Source organism: Heterodontus francisci, chromosome 13, assembly GCF_036365525.1.
Source record: "Heterodontus francisci isolate sHetFra1 chromosome 13, sHetFra1.hap1, whole genome shotgun sequence".
Taxonomy (NCBI): domain Eukaryota; kingdom Metazoa; phylum Chordata; class Chondrichthyes; order Heterodontiformes; family Heterodontidae; genus Heterodontus; species Heterodontus francisci.
Genome location: NC_090383.1, coordinates 23,607,591 through 23,621,644, shown reverse-complemented (window position 1 = coordinate 23,621,644; position 14,054 = coordinate 23,607,591). Strand labels below are relative to the sequence as shown.

Genomic DNA, 14,054 nt, shown 5'->3' with positions numbered 1-14,054 from the left:
AACCTGTTGGATAAGTACAAGGACAGAGGCTCCTCCAGTGCTACCCCCTGGATCCCCATACCTGCCTCACTCATAATCACACCCTTCAAATCTGAAGCACCTAATCTAAGGGGTGTGACTGCCTCCTGAAAGAAAGTGTCCAGGTAACTTTCTCCCTCCCTGATGCAGCAGTGTCCAAAGCTTGGACTCCAGTTCATCAACTCTGAGCCAAAGTTCCTTGAGCTGCAGATGTGGTTGCAGTGGATCACACTGGTGTCCACCAGCTCCCACATGCTGCAGCTGCAACACATCACCTGCCCTGCCACCTTTATTGTATTTTGTTTAACTAATTAGGATTTCAAGTTTACCAGTTTACAGAAAATAAAAGAAACCTTAAAGCTACCAACCAATCACCTACCTGCTTACATAATTAATGTCACTGGACTTCAGCTCTCACTATGTCCCGCTCCCTCTTTTGGACTACTCCTTGTTCTGTATAAGTCTAGGACAGCACCTCCTCCCTTACTGTGCCAAAGTCCCACACTCACCAAATCCCTAACTTAAGCACTCTGTCAAAGCAGGACTCCATCAACCTGAACTTCATGTTAGCTACTTTGTGCATTCATAGAAGCTTGCTGCTGTATTTATGCTAACAAACATTCCTGACTTAGCCCTTGCCTACTAGGTAACCAGTTCTAACTAGTCACCTAATTAACTCTGCAGCTACTACAAATTATCATTAACACTGAACGAAACTACAAATTAAGGTTTTATTTAAGCTGAATGCTAAATGCAAATAGATGGAATTTAGAACAAAATCAATCCTTAAATTACCCAAATTCACCAAATTCCTGACTTAAGCACTCTGTGGAAGCAGGACTCAGTTGAACTGGACTTCATGCTATTTGCTTCATCATTTTCCTGCCTGCTTCCCACATCCCTTGAGTCCCCGTGAGACCAAAAATCTGTCTTCTCTCCGCCTTAAATATATGCGACAACAGAGCATCCACAACCCTCTGGGGTATAGAATTTCAAAGATTCATAACCCTTTGAGTGAATAAGTTGCTTCTCATGTCAGTCCTTATCCTGAGGCTCTGCCCTTGTGTTCTAGATTCCCGAGCCAGGGTAAACAACCTCTCAGTGTCTACCCTTTCAAGCCAATTCAGAATCTTGTAAATTCCAGAGAATATAGGTTCTATTTAGTCAGCCTCTAATCATAGGACAACCCTCTCATCCCAGGAACCAATCTAGTGAACCTGCGCAGTACTATCTCCAATGCAAGTATATCCCTCCTTAAATATGGAGACTAAAACTGCACAGGTGTGGTCTCACCAAAGCCCTGTACAATTGTAGCAAGTCTTCCTTTTCTTGTATTCTAATCCCCTTACAATAAAAGCCAACATGCCATTTGCCTCCCTGATTGCTTGCTGTACCTGCATGCTAACTTTTTGTATTCCTTGTACGATTGTACCCAAGCCTGTTTGAACATCAACATTAGAAGTATCACACCTTTAAAAAAAAATTCTGCTTTTCTGTTCTTACTATCAACATGAGTAACCTCAGACTTCCCCACCTTATTGCCCATTCGCTTAACCTGTCTATATCTCTTTGCAGGCTCTTTTGTGTCCTCCTCACAGCTTTCATTCACACCTAGCTTTGTATTGTCAGCAAACTTAGATGTATTACTCAGTCTCTTCGTCTAAGCCGTTAATATAGATTGTATGTAGCTGAGGTCCCAGCACTGATCCTTGCGGCGCTCCACTAGTTACAGCCTGCCAACTTGAAAATGCCCTGTTTTTTCCTACTCTCCGCTTCCTGTCCGTTAACCAATTCCCTATCTGTGCTAATATATTGCCCCCAACTCTGTGTGCCCTCATCTTGCATGTTAACCTGTTATGTGGCACCTTATCAAATGCCTTTTGGAAATCCAAGTATGCAGCATCTAGTGGTTCCCTTTTATTTACCCTACTCATTCTTTCCTAGTTATTATCACCACTGAATCTGCAGAATAAATTTGTTGGGTGTACTTAAAAAACAAAAGTTTACAGTCTTGGTCTTCAATTTTGTAGTGAGATTGCCTTTTGCAAAGTCACTGATTTTGCCAGTATAGTATCAGACTTGTGATTTTGATCAATCAAACCCATTTCGATAATTAAATGGCTAGTTTCATTTTTTAAACGTTTATTAACATTGTCCTTGTGAGGAAGTATCATTCAATTAACAACTTTTTTTGTAAAAGTCTTTAAAACGTTGCTGAAATGTGTCTCCTGTTTTTCATTATTACTGCCATGTGAGTAACAGCATTGCAGCTCTTAAGATATTGCATTTTTAACTACATTTAAAAAATGGCTCCTCTTGTTATTAAGGTTACTGACCCCTGGACCAGGGCAAAAGAGGCATGCTCTTCATAAGATCTAATCAACCTCCTGTAGCATTAATCACAAGTCTATCAGAACTTCCTGTTTAGAGACTGGTACTGCCCAATGCTGATTCTTACTCTGTAACCAGAGGGTTGAAGACGGTGATTCCAGTGGCTTCATCTAGTTCAATTGTCTGAGGTTCAACTGCAGTGCTGATCCAAATTTGATAGGATTTTTCTAATGAAAGTGTGGCCATTCTTCTCTGGGCAGCTGTTCATGTTCGTGTTTTACCCCGGAATGTGTCGGGTAGATTAGACAACTCAGGTTTGCAGATCTTATACGATTTGTCATTCCATTTTTTGTATATGGAGGGAGAATCTGTTATGTCGGGGAGAGTATCAGCTTCTTTACCTCAATGCAAGCTATTCATCGCTGATGGTTTTGTTATTAGCAGGATTCCCCAAATTACACTTCTGCCAAAAATGCTAAGACGGCCAACAATACCAAATGGAATTTACTTTTTCTTTAGTTGTACCTTTTTCAAGCCCTGTGGTGTATTACCAATTTGTATATCCACTAGTTCGATGTCAATTAATGATCCAGTACACTCATCAGATTTGTGCTGTGCTCTTCTAGTACCATTTTTGCAACTGTGATAGTCTGCATTTATAACCAATAGCTGTGATTGTCCTTTTCCCTTTTAATTTCTGTTTGTCGGAGCCTCTTTTATTTAAAACAGGCCCAAGAGGGCCCAAACTGTCATGAAATGCAATTTATTTTATCAAACTGTCTGTAATCTGAGAGTTTAATCTGTTATCCAGAATTGAGGTCTGCACGAATCTTCCTGTTCCTCTGTAACAACGATAATTATTTTTTGAAGTGGTGATTTACATTTCTTCATAGAAATGAATATCTGGGTAATGTTGCAAAAGATTTCTTTTTTTAAAAATTTGTTTTGTTTTTAAACAAAAACTATCTTCATTTTTCTGCAAAATTGCTCCATTTGTTAGTTAGCATTCATTTAGTATGACCGTACTGGAAGGTTTTAGTCGATAGCCCTGAGAAATATTTAATCTGGTGGAAGTTTTTTATTATAATGATGGTGAGCACTTTTATATTGTAATTTTTTTTATTAGTAATCAGCTTGATACCTTTTAAAAATGTAAGAGAGGCTAACTCAAATTATTTAAATTTAAACTGAGATTGAAAATGACAAACCGGTAAAACTAAATAGATTGAAATCAAAAAAAATCAGGGAATTGATTTTATTTGAAATTTGTTCTAATTTGCCACTTTTTTTTATTTGTCTGCAGAGGTGGGGATCACAGGGTTCAGCTGTATAAGGTAGGAGTTCTTTTAAATTTTGATATGGGGGTGGAGAGATATTGTTAGTGTGTGCTATTCCTGCCACCCCAGTTAAAAGCAACCAGAAGGGGTCATTTAGCATTATTTCTGTTCATCCTTTTGTTCAACTCCATTTGAATCTCTTGGGGTTAAGCATCTTGCCTGACAAACTCTCCGCATGTAATATTGGAAAGAGTTTTTGCGGTGGTGCTTTACATCTGCTGTTGCTCCCTTTTCCAATCTTTCCAAGCTAAACTTGATATCTGGCAGAGCCCCCATTTACCCATTAATAGTCAACATTTAGGATAGGCACTTTTGATATCTTCCAATCAACAGCTTCTTGGTTCCTTTTTAAGCCATGAAAAGACATAGTGCTGCACTTCAGGGTACTGACTGCTGCATCCCTAGAGTGGAGGGTAGCAGATCTTGGATGAACCCTCCAACAACAACACATTTATCTACAATTGGGTATGGTGCAGGTTTTTCAGAGTGCTGGAACAGACATTCTGAGACCACCTCCCTTGAAACCGCTCATTGATCAAAACATCAAATAAGATGGGTCTAGTAAGTCTTCCATCTACCCATATACAGATCTTGAGTTAAAGTGCATGACCCAGATAAAATCCAAAATTTGGCCATGTGCCTGCTTAGCTTGCAATTTCTGCATGAACTAGGTCAAAAGACAAAGATACTTTTGCATTAGCCAGTGATGAAACAAAACTTTTGGGTGTAGTTGTGTTTCTGTTTGACTCATGCAACAGAACGCATCCAGTTGAGTCAAATCTTCTCTTGACCTGAGAAATACGACGTAGGTCAAAAAAATACAAGTGTGTAATGTCTGGCACTATTTTAATAATATATATTGTAATATTAGTGAGAGTCATCAGGTTTCAGCTGTCCCCCAAAAAATGCAGGTTAATAAAGTAGGACCATAAGGATCACAGCATATTTTTGATCACCTATCTTGATTGCATCATGAAGGTGCAGTCTGACCCTTGACAAAAAAAATTAACTCCCAGGTGCCTGTACTTCAACTCAGAGGTGTAGTTTACTGATGACTATTCTGATTAATTATCAAAGCTTTTGTTACACTAATTGCTCAGTTACTGCTCTATATAATACAAACGTTTCATAACGCTATCTCTTCTCTGCACAAAGTCCAAACTGTGCAACACTGTGACAAAACAAGTAATGGATTGTTCTCTCAAACAATTTGCTACCAGAGATATGTTGTGTTCCTTTTTTTTCCTGTGAAAACACGAGTTATATTTTCATCTTCAGTGGTTTTATTAAGACATTCAATTTTGTAGTTGTGTGATGTGAATGTAAATATTACCAGACAATGGTGAGTTGAGGAATCCAATGTAGATAAAGATATCAAACCTCTCTTTATTTTTGTTTTTGTGCAAGGTGAGAGATATGTTAGGAAATTGATCACTTTTTAAAATAAATATTGAACACCCCATGGCTCTCAGAGCTATGGGCAGCAAATGGATTTTGCTGCAGCTGACTGATGGGAGTAATCCTATTCAGTCTTTTTTTATTCTTTCATGGAATGTGAGCGTTGCTGGCAAGGCATTTGTTGCCCATCCCTAATTATCCTTGATAACTGAGTGGCTTGCTAGGCCATTTCAGAGGGCAGCTACATTGCTGTGGGTCTGAAGTTACACATAGCCAGACCAGGCAAGGACTGCAGATTTCCTTCCCTAAATTAGTGAACCAGATGGCTTTTTACGGCAATCAGTAATAGTTTCATGGCACCATTACTGAGACTAGGTGGGGTTTGAACCCATGTCCCCAATGCCTGGGCCTCTGGATTACTAGTCCAATGACATTACCGCTACACTGTCTCTGAACGTTAAGTCATAAGCAGGAAGAATAGCATATTTTACAGTTTCATAGTTCATGGTATCCATTAAAAAGGACTTGGCACAGCACTTTGCAGCCAATGAAGTGCTTTTATGAAGTGCAGCTACTGTTGTAATGTAGGAAACATGGTGATCAATTTGCTAGGTCACATAAACAGCAATATGATAATGACCAGTTAATCTGTTTTAGTGATGTTGGTTGAAGGATAAATATTGGCCAGGAAACCAGAGGGAAATCCCCTGCTCTTCTTTGAAGTACCATCATGTGATCTTCTAGCTGAGGAAGCAGGCGGGGCCTCGGTTTCATGTCTCATCCGAAAGACAGCAACTGTGACAATGTGGAACTCCCTCAGTACTGCTCTGGAAATGTCAGTCTAGGTCATATGCTCAAGTCTCTAAAGTGACACTTGAACTCACAACCTTCTGACTCGGAGGAGAGAGTGCTACTGCTGAGCATGGCTAACACCAGACCAACATGTGAAAAAGCAGTAAATGTTGAGTGATATCTGTAGTCCAGCCTAAACTACTGAGTTCCATTTATGGTTTACTAATAATTCAAAAGCTCTAATAAAATATTAATATTGTCCCTTCTTTCAAACAATATCAAATTAGATTTAATTAAATTGCTTCCATTAAAATTATGGGCTAAATGAATTGTACCCTCACTTGAATACTATTAATATGTATGTTTCTACCAATGGGTTAATGATGTTGCCTGTCCTCTGTTTGCTGCTTCTCCTAGCAACAACAACTTGTGTTTTTAGCTTAGTAAAGTTCACAGAAGCTGCATAAAGAGATATTACAGCAGGTAACCAAAAGCTTAGTCAGAGATAGGTTTCAGGCAGGGTCTTAAAGGAGGAGAGAGGTGGAGAGGACAGAAATTCAAGAGCTTGGGATCTAGACAGCAGAAAGCATGACTGCCAATGGTGGAGCGATGAAAATCGGCGATGCATAAGAGGCCAGAATCGGAGGAGGGCAAACAATAACATTACTCCAGCATCAATAATGCAAGTGAAAAGACTGTTAAAGAAGAAAAGGTTTCCTAATCATTTTTTAAAAACTTTTTATTTGTGCTATAGATGCTAAGTTACTATTTCCATAGTATACTTTTGCATTCTTTGTCAGAGAGAGGGGAAAACATGAAATAATAAACAACGAGCAAAAGAGGAAACAAGAAAGTCATATAAATGCAGCTTTATTCTATACTGAAGGACGCACATCTATTTTAATCCTGTTGGGAGCAGAAGTCACCTTTTCGCTGCCAGTTTACATCAATCTGAAGTTGGGGTGAAAGCAAAGTTCCAGATATGCATCTCTCCTGCAAGCACAAAGTGCTGTTTATAGGCTTGCCCCAGCTAGTGCCTTTGGATGATTGAAAACAGCTGACGAAATGGTCACCTCTTCTGCATTGTTTTGCTACTCTGATGGCTCAGCTATTAATCTGGAAGATTCCAGGTTTGATCCTTGCCCTGTGTTATGCTTCTTGAACCTATCTAGGTGGCAGTAGGAGCAGTACGCTTAGCTGCAACATCACAGTTAGGAAACAAATCTTGTAGTTATAAATCTCAACTAGACTTTTGCATTTTTTTTCAAAAAGCACTTAAGTACTTATAACAGTGGCTTTTAAAAAAAAAAACAGACAGGGGTCTCATCACATTCTGACTGTTAGCACTTGGGAAAAGTTAACTGTGAAGCTTATATGATCAAAAGGATTGAGGTCCAGACTGTCTTGCACCTATATAGACAGGTGGAGCTGAGTGATTTTTTTTTTAAAGGGAAATGAATCAAAATACAGTAAGATCTAATTCAGGTTTACTGTACATGTACGTAAATGCATGGAGTATGGTAAATAAGGTTGGTGAACTACAGCGCAAATAGCCACATAGGAATATGATGTTGTGGTGATAACCAAGACCAGGCTCAAAAAGTGACAGGACTGAGTACTGAATATCCTTAGATACAAGGTAATCAGGAAAGATAGGGAAGGAACAAAAGGAGGAAGGGTGGGGGGGCGGGTGGATGCCAGTATTGATTAAGGAGAATATTAAAGGGTTGGAGAGAGAGGATGTCCTCGAGTAGTCAAGAAGAGAATCTATTTGGTAAGAATTAAGAAACAATAGAGGTGCCATTACACTACTGAGTGTATTCTATAGGCCACCAACTCGTGGGGATGATATAGAGGAGCAAATGCACTGGGAAATTAAAGGAGTGCAAGAACTATAGAGTGGTAATAATGGGGGGACTTTAATTATCCTAATATTAACTGGGATAGCAATAGTGTTCAGGGCAGTGAGGGATAAGAGTTTCTGAAATGTGTTCAGGAGAATTTTTTTGATTACGTTTCTGACCCAACAAGGAAACAAGGCTGGATCTGGTTCTGGGAAATGAGGTCGATCAAGTGTCAGTAGGGGAACATTTTGGGACCAGTGATCATAGTACCATAAGGTTTAGATTAGCTGTGGAAAAAAGACGAGCAGCAATCTAGAGTAAAAATACTTAATTGGGGGAGGGCCAACTTCAGTGGGTTGAGAGCGGATCTGTCCCGTGTAAATTTGAATGAAAAATTGACAGGCAATAGAACAATGGGCTCCCTTTAAAGAGGATAAGGCTCAGGTACAGTTGAGGTACATTCCCTCAAGGGGGAAAGGTAGGGCAGCCAAAACCAGATCTTCTTGGATGACGAAAGAGATGGAGAGTACAATGAAGCAGAAAAGGGAGCATATGACAGATATTAGGTTGATAATATAAATGACACGGATGATAGAAGGGTCAGAGGGGCTGTGAAAAAGGAAAAAGAGAGGCACCGAGAGATAGTATAAGAGACCGACAACTAACATAAAGTGGAATTCACAAGTCTTCCACAGGCAGATAAATATTAAAAGGGTACTAAGAGGAGGGGTAGGGCCAATTAGGGACCAAAAGAGGATCTATGCATGGAGGCAGAGGGCATGGCTGAAGTACTAAATGAGTACTTAGCATCAGTCCTTACCAAGGAAGAAGATGCTGCCAAAGATATAGTGAAAGAGGAGGTAATTGATATACTGAAAGGACTAAAAATTGATAAAGAGGAGGTATTAGAAAGGCTGGCTGTACTTAAAGTTGATAAGTCACCAGGGCCAGATGGGATGCATCTGACAATGCTGAGGGCAGTAAGGGCAGAAATTGCAGAGACACTGGTCATAATTTTCCAATCCTCCTTTGATATGGGTGTGGTGCCAGAAGACTGGAAAGTTGCAGAAGTTACACCCATGTTCAAAAAAGGGTTTAAGGATAAACCCAGTGTTGGAGAAAATCCAGATTGTGCCCAATTGCTGAACAAATCCTCCGGACTCAGACGTTGAGAACAAACACTTTATTGCATGATATCATGGGGGAGCACACCTTACCTAAAGGCGGTTCAGTGCTGCTCCCAAAGAGCTACAGATCGCCGTGGACTTATATAGTATAAAAGAGGCAGAGCTAACAGTTTCACAATTAGATAAGCACCCACAAGACTGCCTACGTAACGGTGCACCATGCAGGGTCCAAGGTCAGCAAAACATCAGTTTCAACAATAACAAGCTAGTTCCTTAATTCAATGCCCACTCTGGCCGTAACGTCTGATTGTGGTTAGCTGCTCTGTCTACAATTTATGACCGTTGGTTGTGGTTAGATTAGCTACAAGCTGTCTCCTGCTTTTCTGCTTCTACAAAGTTAAGTAATAATTAGCAAAGCTAAGAAAATTTCTCCAACACCCAGCAACTACAGGCCAGTTAGTTTAACCTCGATGGTGGGAAAGCTTTTAGAAGCAATAATCCGGGGCAAAAATTAACAGTCACTTGGATAAGGGTGGATTAACTAAAGAAAGCCAGCATGGATTTATTAAAGGTAGAATGTGTTTAACCAACTTGATTGAGTTTTTTGATGAGGTAATAGAGGGTAAGGTGGTTGCTATGGTGTATATGGACTTCCAAAAGGCGTTTGATAAAGTGCCACTTAATAGGCTTGTCAGCAAAGTTGAAGTCCGTGGAATATCCATGGCAGCATGGACATGAAGTTAACTGAGTGATTGCAAACAGAGAGTAGTGGTAAACAGTTCTTTTTGGACTGGAGGAATGGATACCGTGGTGTTGCCCAGGGGTCAGTACTAGGACCACTGCTTTTCTTGATATATTAATGGCCTAGACATGGGTGTACAGGGCACAATTTCAAAATTTACAGATGACACAAAACTTGGAAGTATCATGAACTGTGAGGAGGATAGTGATAAACTTCAAGAGGACATAGGCTGGTGGAATGGACAGACACATGGCAGATGAAATTTAATGCAGAGAAATGTGAAGTGATACATTTTGGTAGGAAGAACAAGGCGAAGCAATATAAACTAAAGGGTACAATAGGGGGTACAAAAACAGCGAGATCTGTGGGTATATGCGAACAAATCGTTGAAGGTGACAGGGCAAGTTGAAAAAGTGGTTAAAGAGGCATAGCGAATCCTGGGCTTTATAAATAAAGACATAGAGTACAAAAGCAAGGAAGTTATGATGAAACTTTATAAACACTAGTTCAGCCTCAACTGAAGTATTGTGCCCAATTCCGGGCATCAAACTTTGGGAAGAATATGAAGGCCTTAGAGAGGGTGCAGAAAAGATTTACAAGAATGGTTACATGGATGAGGGACTTCAGTTATGAGAATAGATTGGAGAAGTTGGAGCTGTTATTCCTTAGAGAAGAGAGGGTTGAGAGGAGATTTGATAGAGGTGTTCAAAATCATGAGGGGTCTAGACAGAATAGATGGGGAAAAGCTCTTCCCTTTGGTGGAGGGGTGGAGAACCGGAGGACATAATTTTAAGGTAATTGGCAAAAGAACCAAAGGCGAAATGAAAAAGCATTCTTTTATGCATCAAGTGGTTAGAATCTGAAATGCACTGCCTGAGAGTGTGGTGGAAGCTGTGTAATTTATGGTTTTCAAAAGGGAATTGGATAATCATCTGAAGATAACAAAAAATCTGCAGGGTTATGGGGAAAGGGAGGGGACTAGCTGAATTACTCTTGCAGAAAGCCGGCGCGGACTGGCCTCCTTCTGAGCTGTAACCATTTTATGATTCTATCCCGCTTCTGATCCCTATCCATTGACACAAAGTATGCAAGACAGACGTAAAAAAAAAAAAATTCCATGGCACTTTTCGAAGGGGAGTTCTCCCTGGTGTCGCGGCCAATATTTGTCCCTCAATGAATGTTACTGAAATAGATGATCTGGTTATTATCTCATTGCTGTTTGTGGGACCTTGCTGTGTGAAAATTGGCTGTTGAGTTTCCTACATTACAGCAGTGACCTCCTTAAAACGTAACTGAATTCACTGTAAAACGCTTCGGGGTGTCCTGAGGTTGTGAAAGGCACTGTATGACCTCAAGTTCTTCCTTTAAGTATGGACAGCCAGTCAAAGTAGAATTGGGCTGGCCACTTGCATTATGTTTTGCACTACAGAAACATCCTAATGTATGTGGATTGACAAGCAAATGAAGAATGCCATTATGTTTTATGTATGCAATCCTGCATTACTGAAATGTAGTTTATTTTCTTGCCCTCTTTCTCCCCTGTTCTTCTCTGATTTGGACCTCAGAGCCATCAAAAATATATGTTGATTAGTGTGAAGCTGCAGCTTTAATGGGAGCTGGAACACTTGTGTGACACTTGCAATACAGCAACAAAACTCGAAAAGGGATAGTTTTTGTTATTTTCCTTTTTGTTATTTTTAATGAATTCATAAGTGTCTAGCAGCGACATGTTTATGAATTTGTTAAATAATACACAGAAGACAATAGTAGAATTTTTTTTTTCTTATGTGATGACCTGTTCCCAATAAATCTATGTGGGGAACAAACTATACTTAACAAAAGAGGATATCGTATACTTATTTATGTGCTCCCATATTTGAATAGTTGAAGTCAAGAATACACGAGGTACTTCTCAAAATGAAAATGCGTTTATTATTTACTTGTACACTGTGGAAGTCGAACAGAGATTCTATTGTTATCATTGCCCCGAGTTAAATATATTTATTCATATTCTGTGAAGATTCAAATACTGAACTTATTTGTCCTTCCATCTCTACATCCTTGATTTTGTTTTCTCCCCATTTATAGGTCCTGAGCTCACAAGGCTACCATGTAGTCGCATTCGATTATAGGGGTAAGTAGGTCTGCAGCTCTGTTCATCTAGACTAAAAGCAATTTTGAAAAGTGTATTTACTTGCATGCCTGCCGATACAGATCTAACAAATAATACTGTGCTGGCGTGTTGATCTCTACAAGTAATGGGTGGTACAAAAATAAATAGTACGGGCAGTGTTAAAGGTTCAAAACAAATTTGTTTTAAAAGCATGCTGCATGAAGATACAAGAATAGCCAGAATTACGTAATTGTACAGATTCTACTGCATAAGCAGAACTGCCAGAATAATTGAGCTTGAATCACTGCTGTCTGCAGTTTCATTATGTCTCATGATTCGTGATGGGGCGTGTTTGCATGCAAACTCAGTCTCAGTTTGATTTAGAACATGCACAGGACAAAAATCTAAGTTTCTTCTCTTGTTTAAGAGAATACAAGCAAACATGCTTGTTTTCTCTGAAAGGGATAGTTTTTGTTATTTTCCTTTTTGTTATTTTTAATGATTTGTAAGAGTCTAGCAGCAACATGTTTATGAATTTGTTAAATAATACACAGAGGACAGTAGTTGATTTTTTTTTTCTTATTTGATGACCTGATCCCAATAAATCTATGTGGGGGACAAGATATACTTAACAAAATAGGAAATCATATACTTTTTTTTAATGTGCTCCCATATTTGAATAATTTAAAGTTATGGATACAGGAGGTACTTCTCAAAATGAAAATGCATTTGTTGTTCACCTCTCACTCCTAATTTCAGTATTTTCCCTTCATACTCGTTTATATTTGCCCTCTATGAGACACATTCTCTTTTCTATTAACAACCACACCATACTACAGAATGGCATGATACACAGCTGAATTGTCCATTTGCAAGGTTCTTTATCTTGACTTTGTTGTTAATGATGTGACTCCCTTTCAGTGGAAAGGAGATACAATTGTAAAGTTAATTACTTCTGGTCACTCTTGCTCATCTATGTTGCTATCTGCAGAATAGCATTGACTAAGATTTGGGACCAGGTCACCTGCCTTTATTTTCGATGGGGTGTGTAGCTTGAGGGATCCAACAAGAATTGCTGGTTAGTTTTAAACCTGTAGTGGGTGTATATTGTGAAAATTGTCAAGGTCTTTGAGAATTCAAGGAGTTAATGGGGCTTTATTGTACCATGCAATTGAAATGAAATGAAATTTCTTGGTTGTAAAACTGAATTAAAATATTTTGTCATTTCATTGAATTTCCTTGAAACTGCTTCTCAAATCTCAGTCAAGGGAGGGATATAACTGTATGCGTTTGTAGTATTTAAAATTCTCATCCTCTTGTTCAAATCCATGGCCTTGCCTCACCCTATCTCTATACTCTCCTCCAGCCCTACAACTCTTTAACAGCTCTGTGTTCCTCCAATCCTCTTGTTTCTCCCCCACTCCCTTTGCCCTCAATTGGTAGCTGTACCTTCAACCATCTAAGCCCTAAGGTCTGGAATTCCCATAAACTTGTTTGCCGCTCTGCTGCTCTTTCCTCCTTAAAGGCCCTTCTTAAAACCTGCCTCCAATGAAGCTTTTGGCCACCACTGCCAGTATCTTTTCCTTTGGCTTGGTGTGAATTCTTTTGTCTGATTATGCTTCTGCAAAGCATCTTAGGAAGGTTTGCTTTAGTAAAGGTACTATCTAAAATCCACCTGTAGTATTTAGTACATGACATTAGTTAAAATGATTTAAAGGTTGTGCTTTAGTGATTTTGTTAACACGATGATTTAACTGCCTGTGGGTGTGACTTCCTGAAAAGAGGTGGTTGCCCATTTTTGGAAATTAAGAAAAGTTGCACTGTGCACATTTGAAAAAGAGAAAATTGTGTTAGTTTTAGTTTTTTGTTTAGCTGTATGGCATAACTTTGGAAACTATTTGTTGGTACTCTCAAACTGCATTGGATTATTTACCCCTTCCCACCATCCCCTATAACAATGAAATTACTTTGACGCCACTCCCCCCCCACCCACCACCGCACTGAAAGACTTACCTGTTCCCCACTCCCAACGATGTTCCGCCTCGGATCCCCATCTGGGAAGGCGAAGGCGCAGGTCTGATTAATTCATTAATTCTAATGGATTTAAATATGTTACTGGGTGTCCTGTTGCCGAGCGGCGGGGGGCACCACCATGATGCCTCGCCGCAGGCAGCAATCTCTGGCCAGGCCTTCCCAGCGTCGAGGCCCGTGGCGGGCCTCTGCTGGAGGCATTTTCCGGCCGCCCCCCCACCACCACGATCCCCAACGTCGGGGAGGTCTGTAACGTTCGCCCCCTAATGTCATCCTGGCAACTAATGTAAAACAGACCACGAATCAAACCTTTGTCGCATG

The 14,054-nt window shown here is 39.8% G+C and overlaps 1 protein-coding gene across 1 annotated transcript in view; it reads left to right on the top strand.

Annotated features, from left to right (window-relative positions):
• Nucleotides 1-14,054, top strand: part of abhd12 (abhydrolase domain containing 12, lysophospholipase) — a 177,492-nt gene that overhangs the window by 64,264 nt on the left and 99,174 nt on the right. The window contains exons 5-6 of the mRNA XM_068044525.1: nucleotides 3,653-3,683; nucleotides 11,678-11,723. Coding sequence (XP_067900626.1) covers nucleotides 3,653-3,683; nucleotides 11,678-11,723 — 77 coding nt within the window. The remainder of the gene's footprint in view (nucleotides 1-3,652; nucleotides 3,684-11,677; nucleotides 11,724-14,054) is intronic.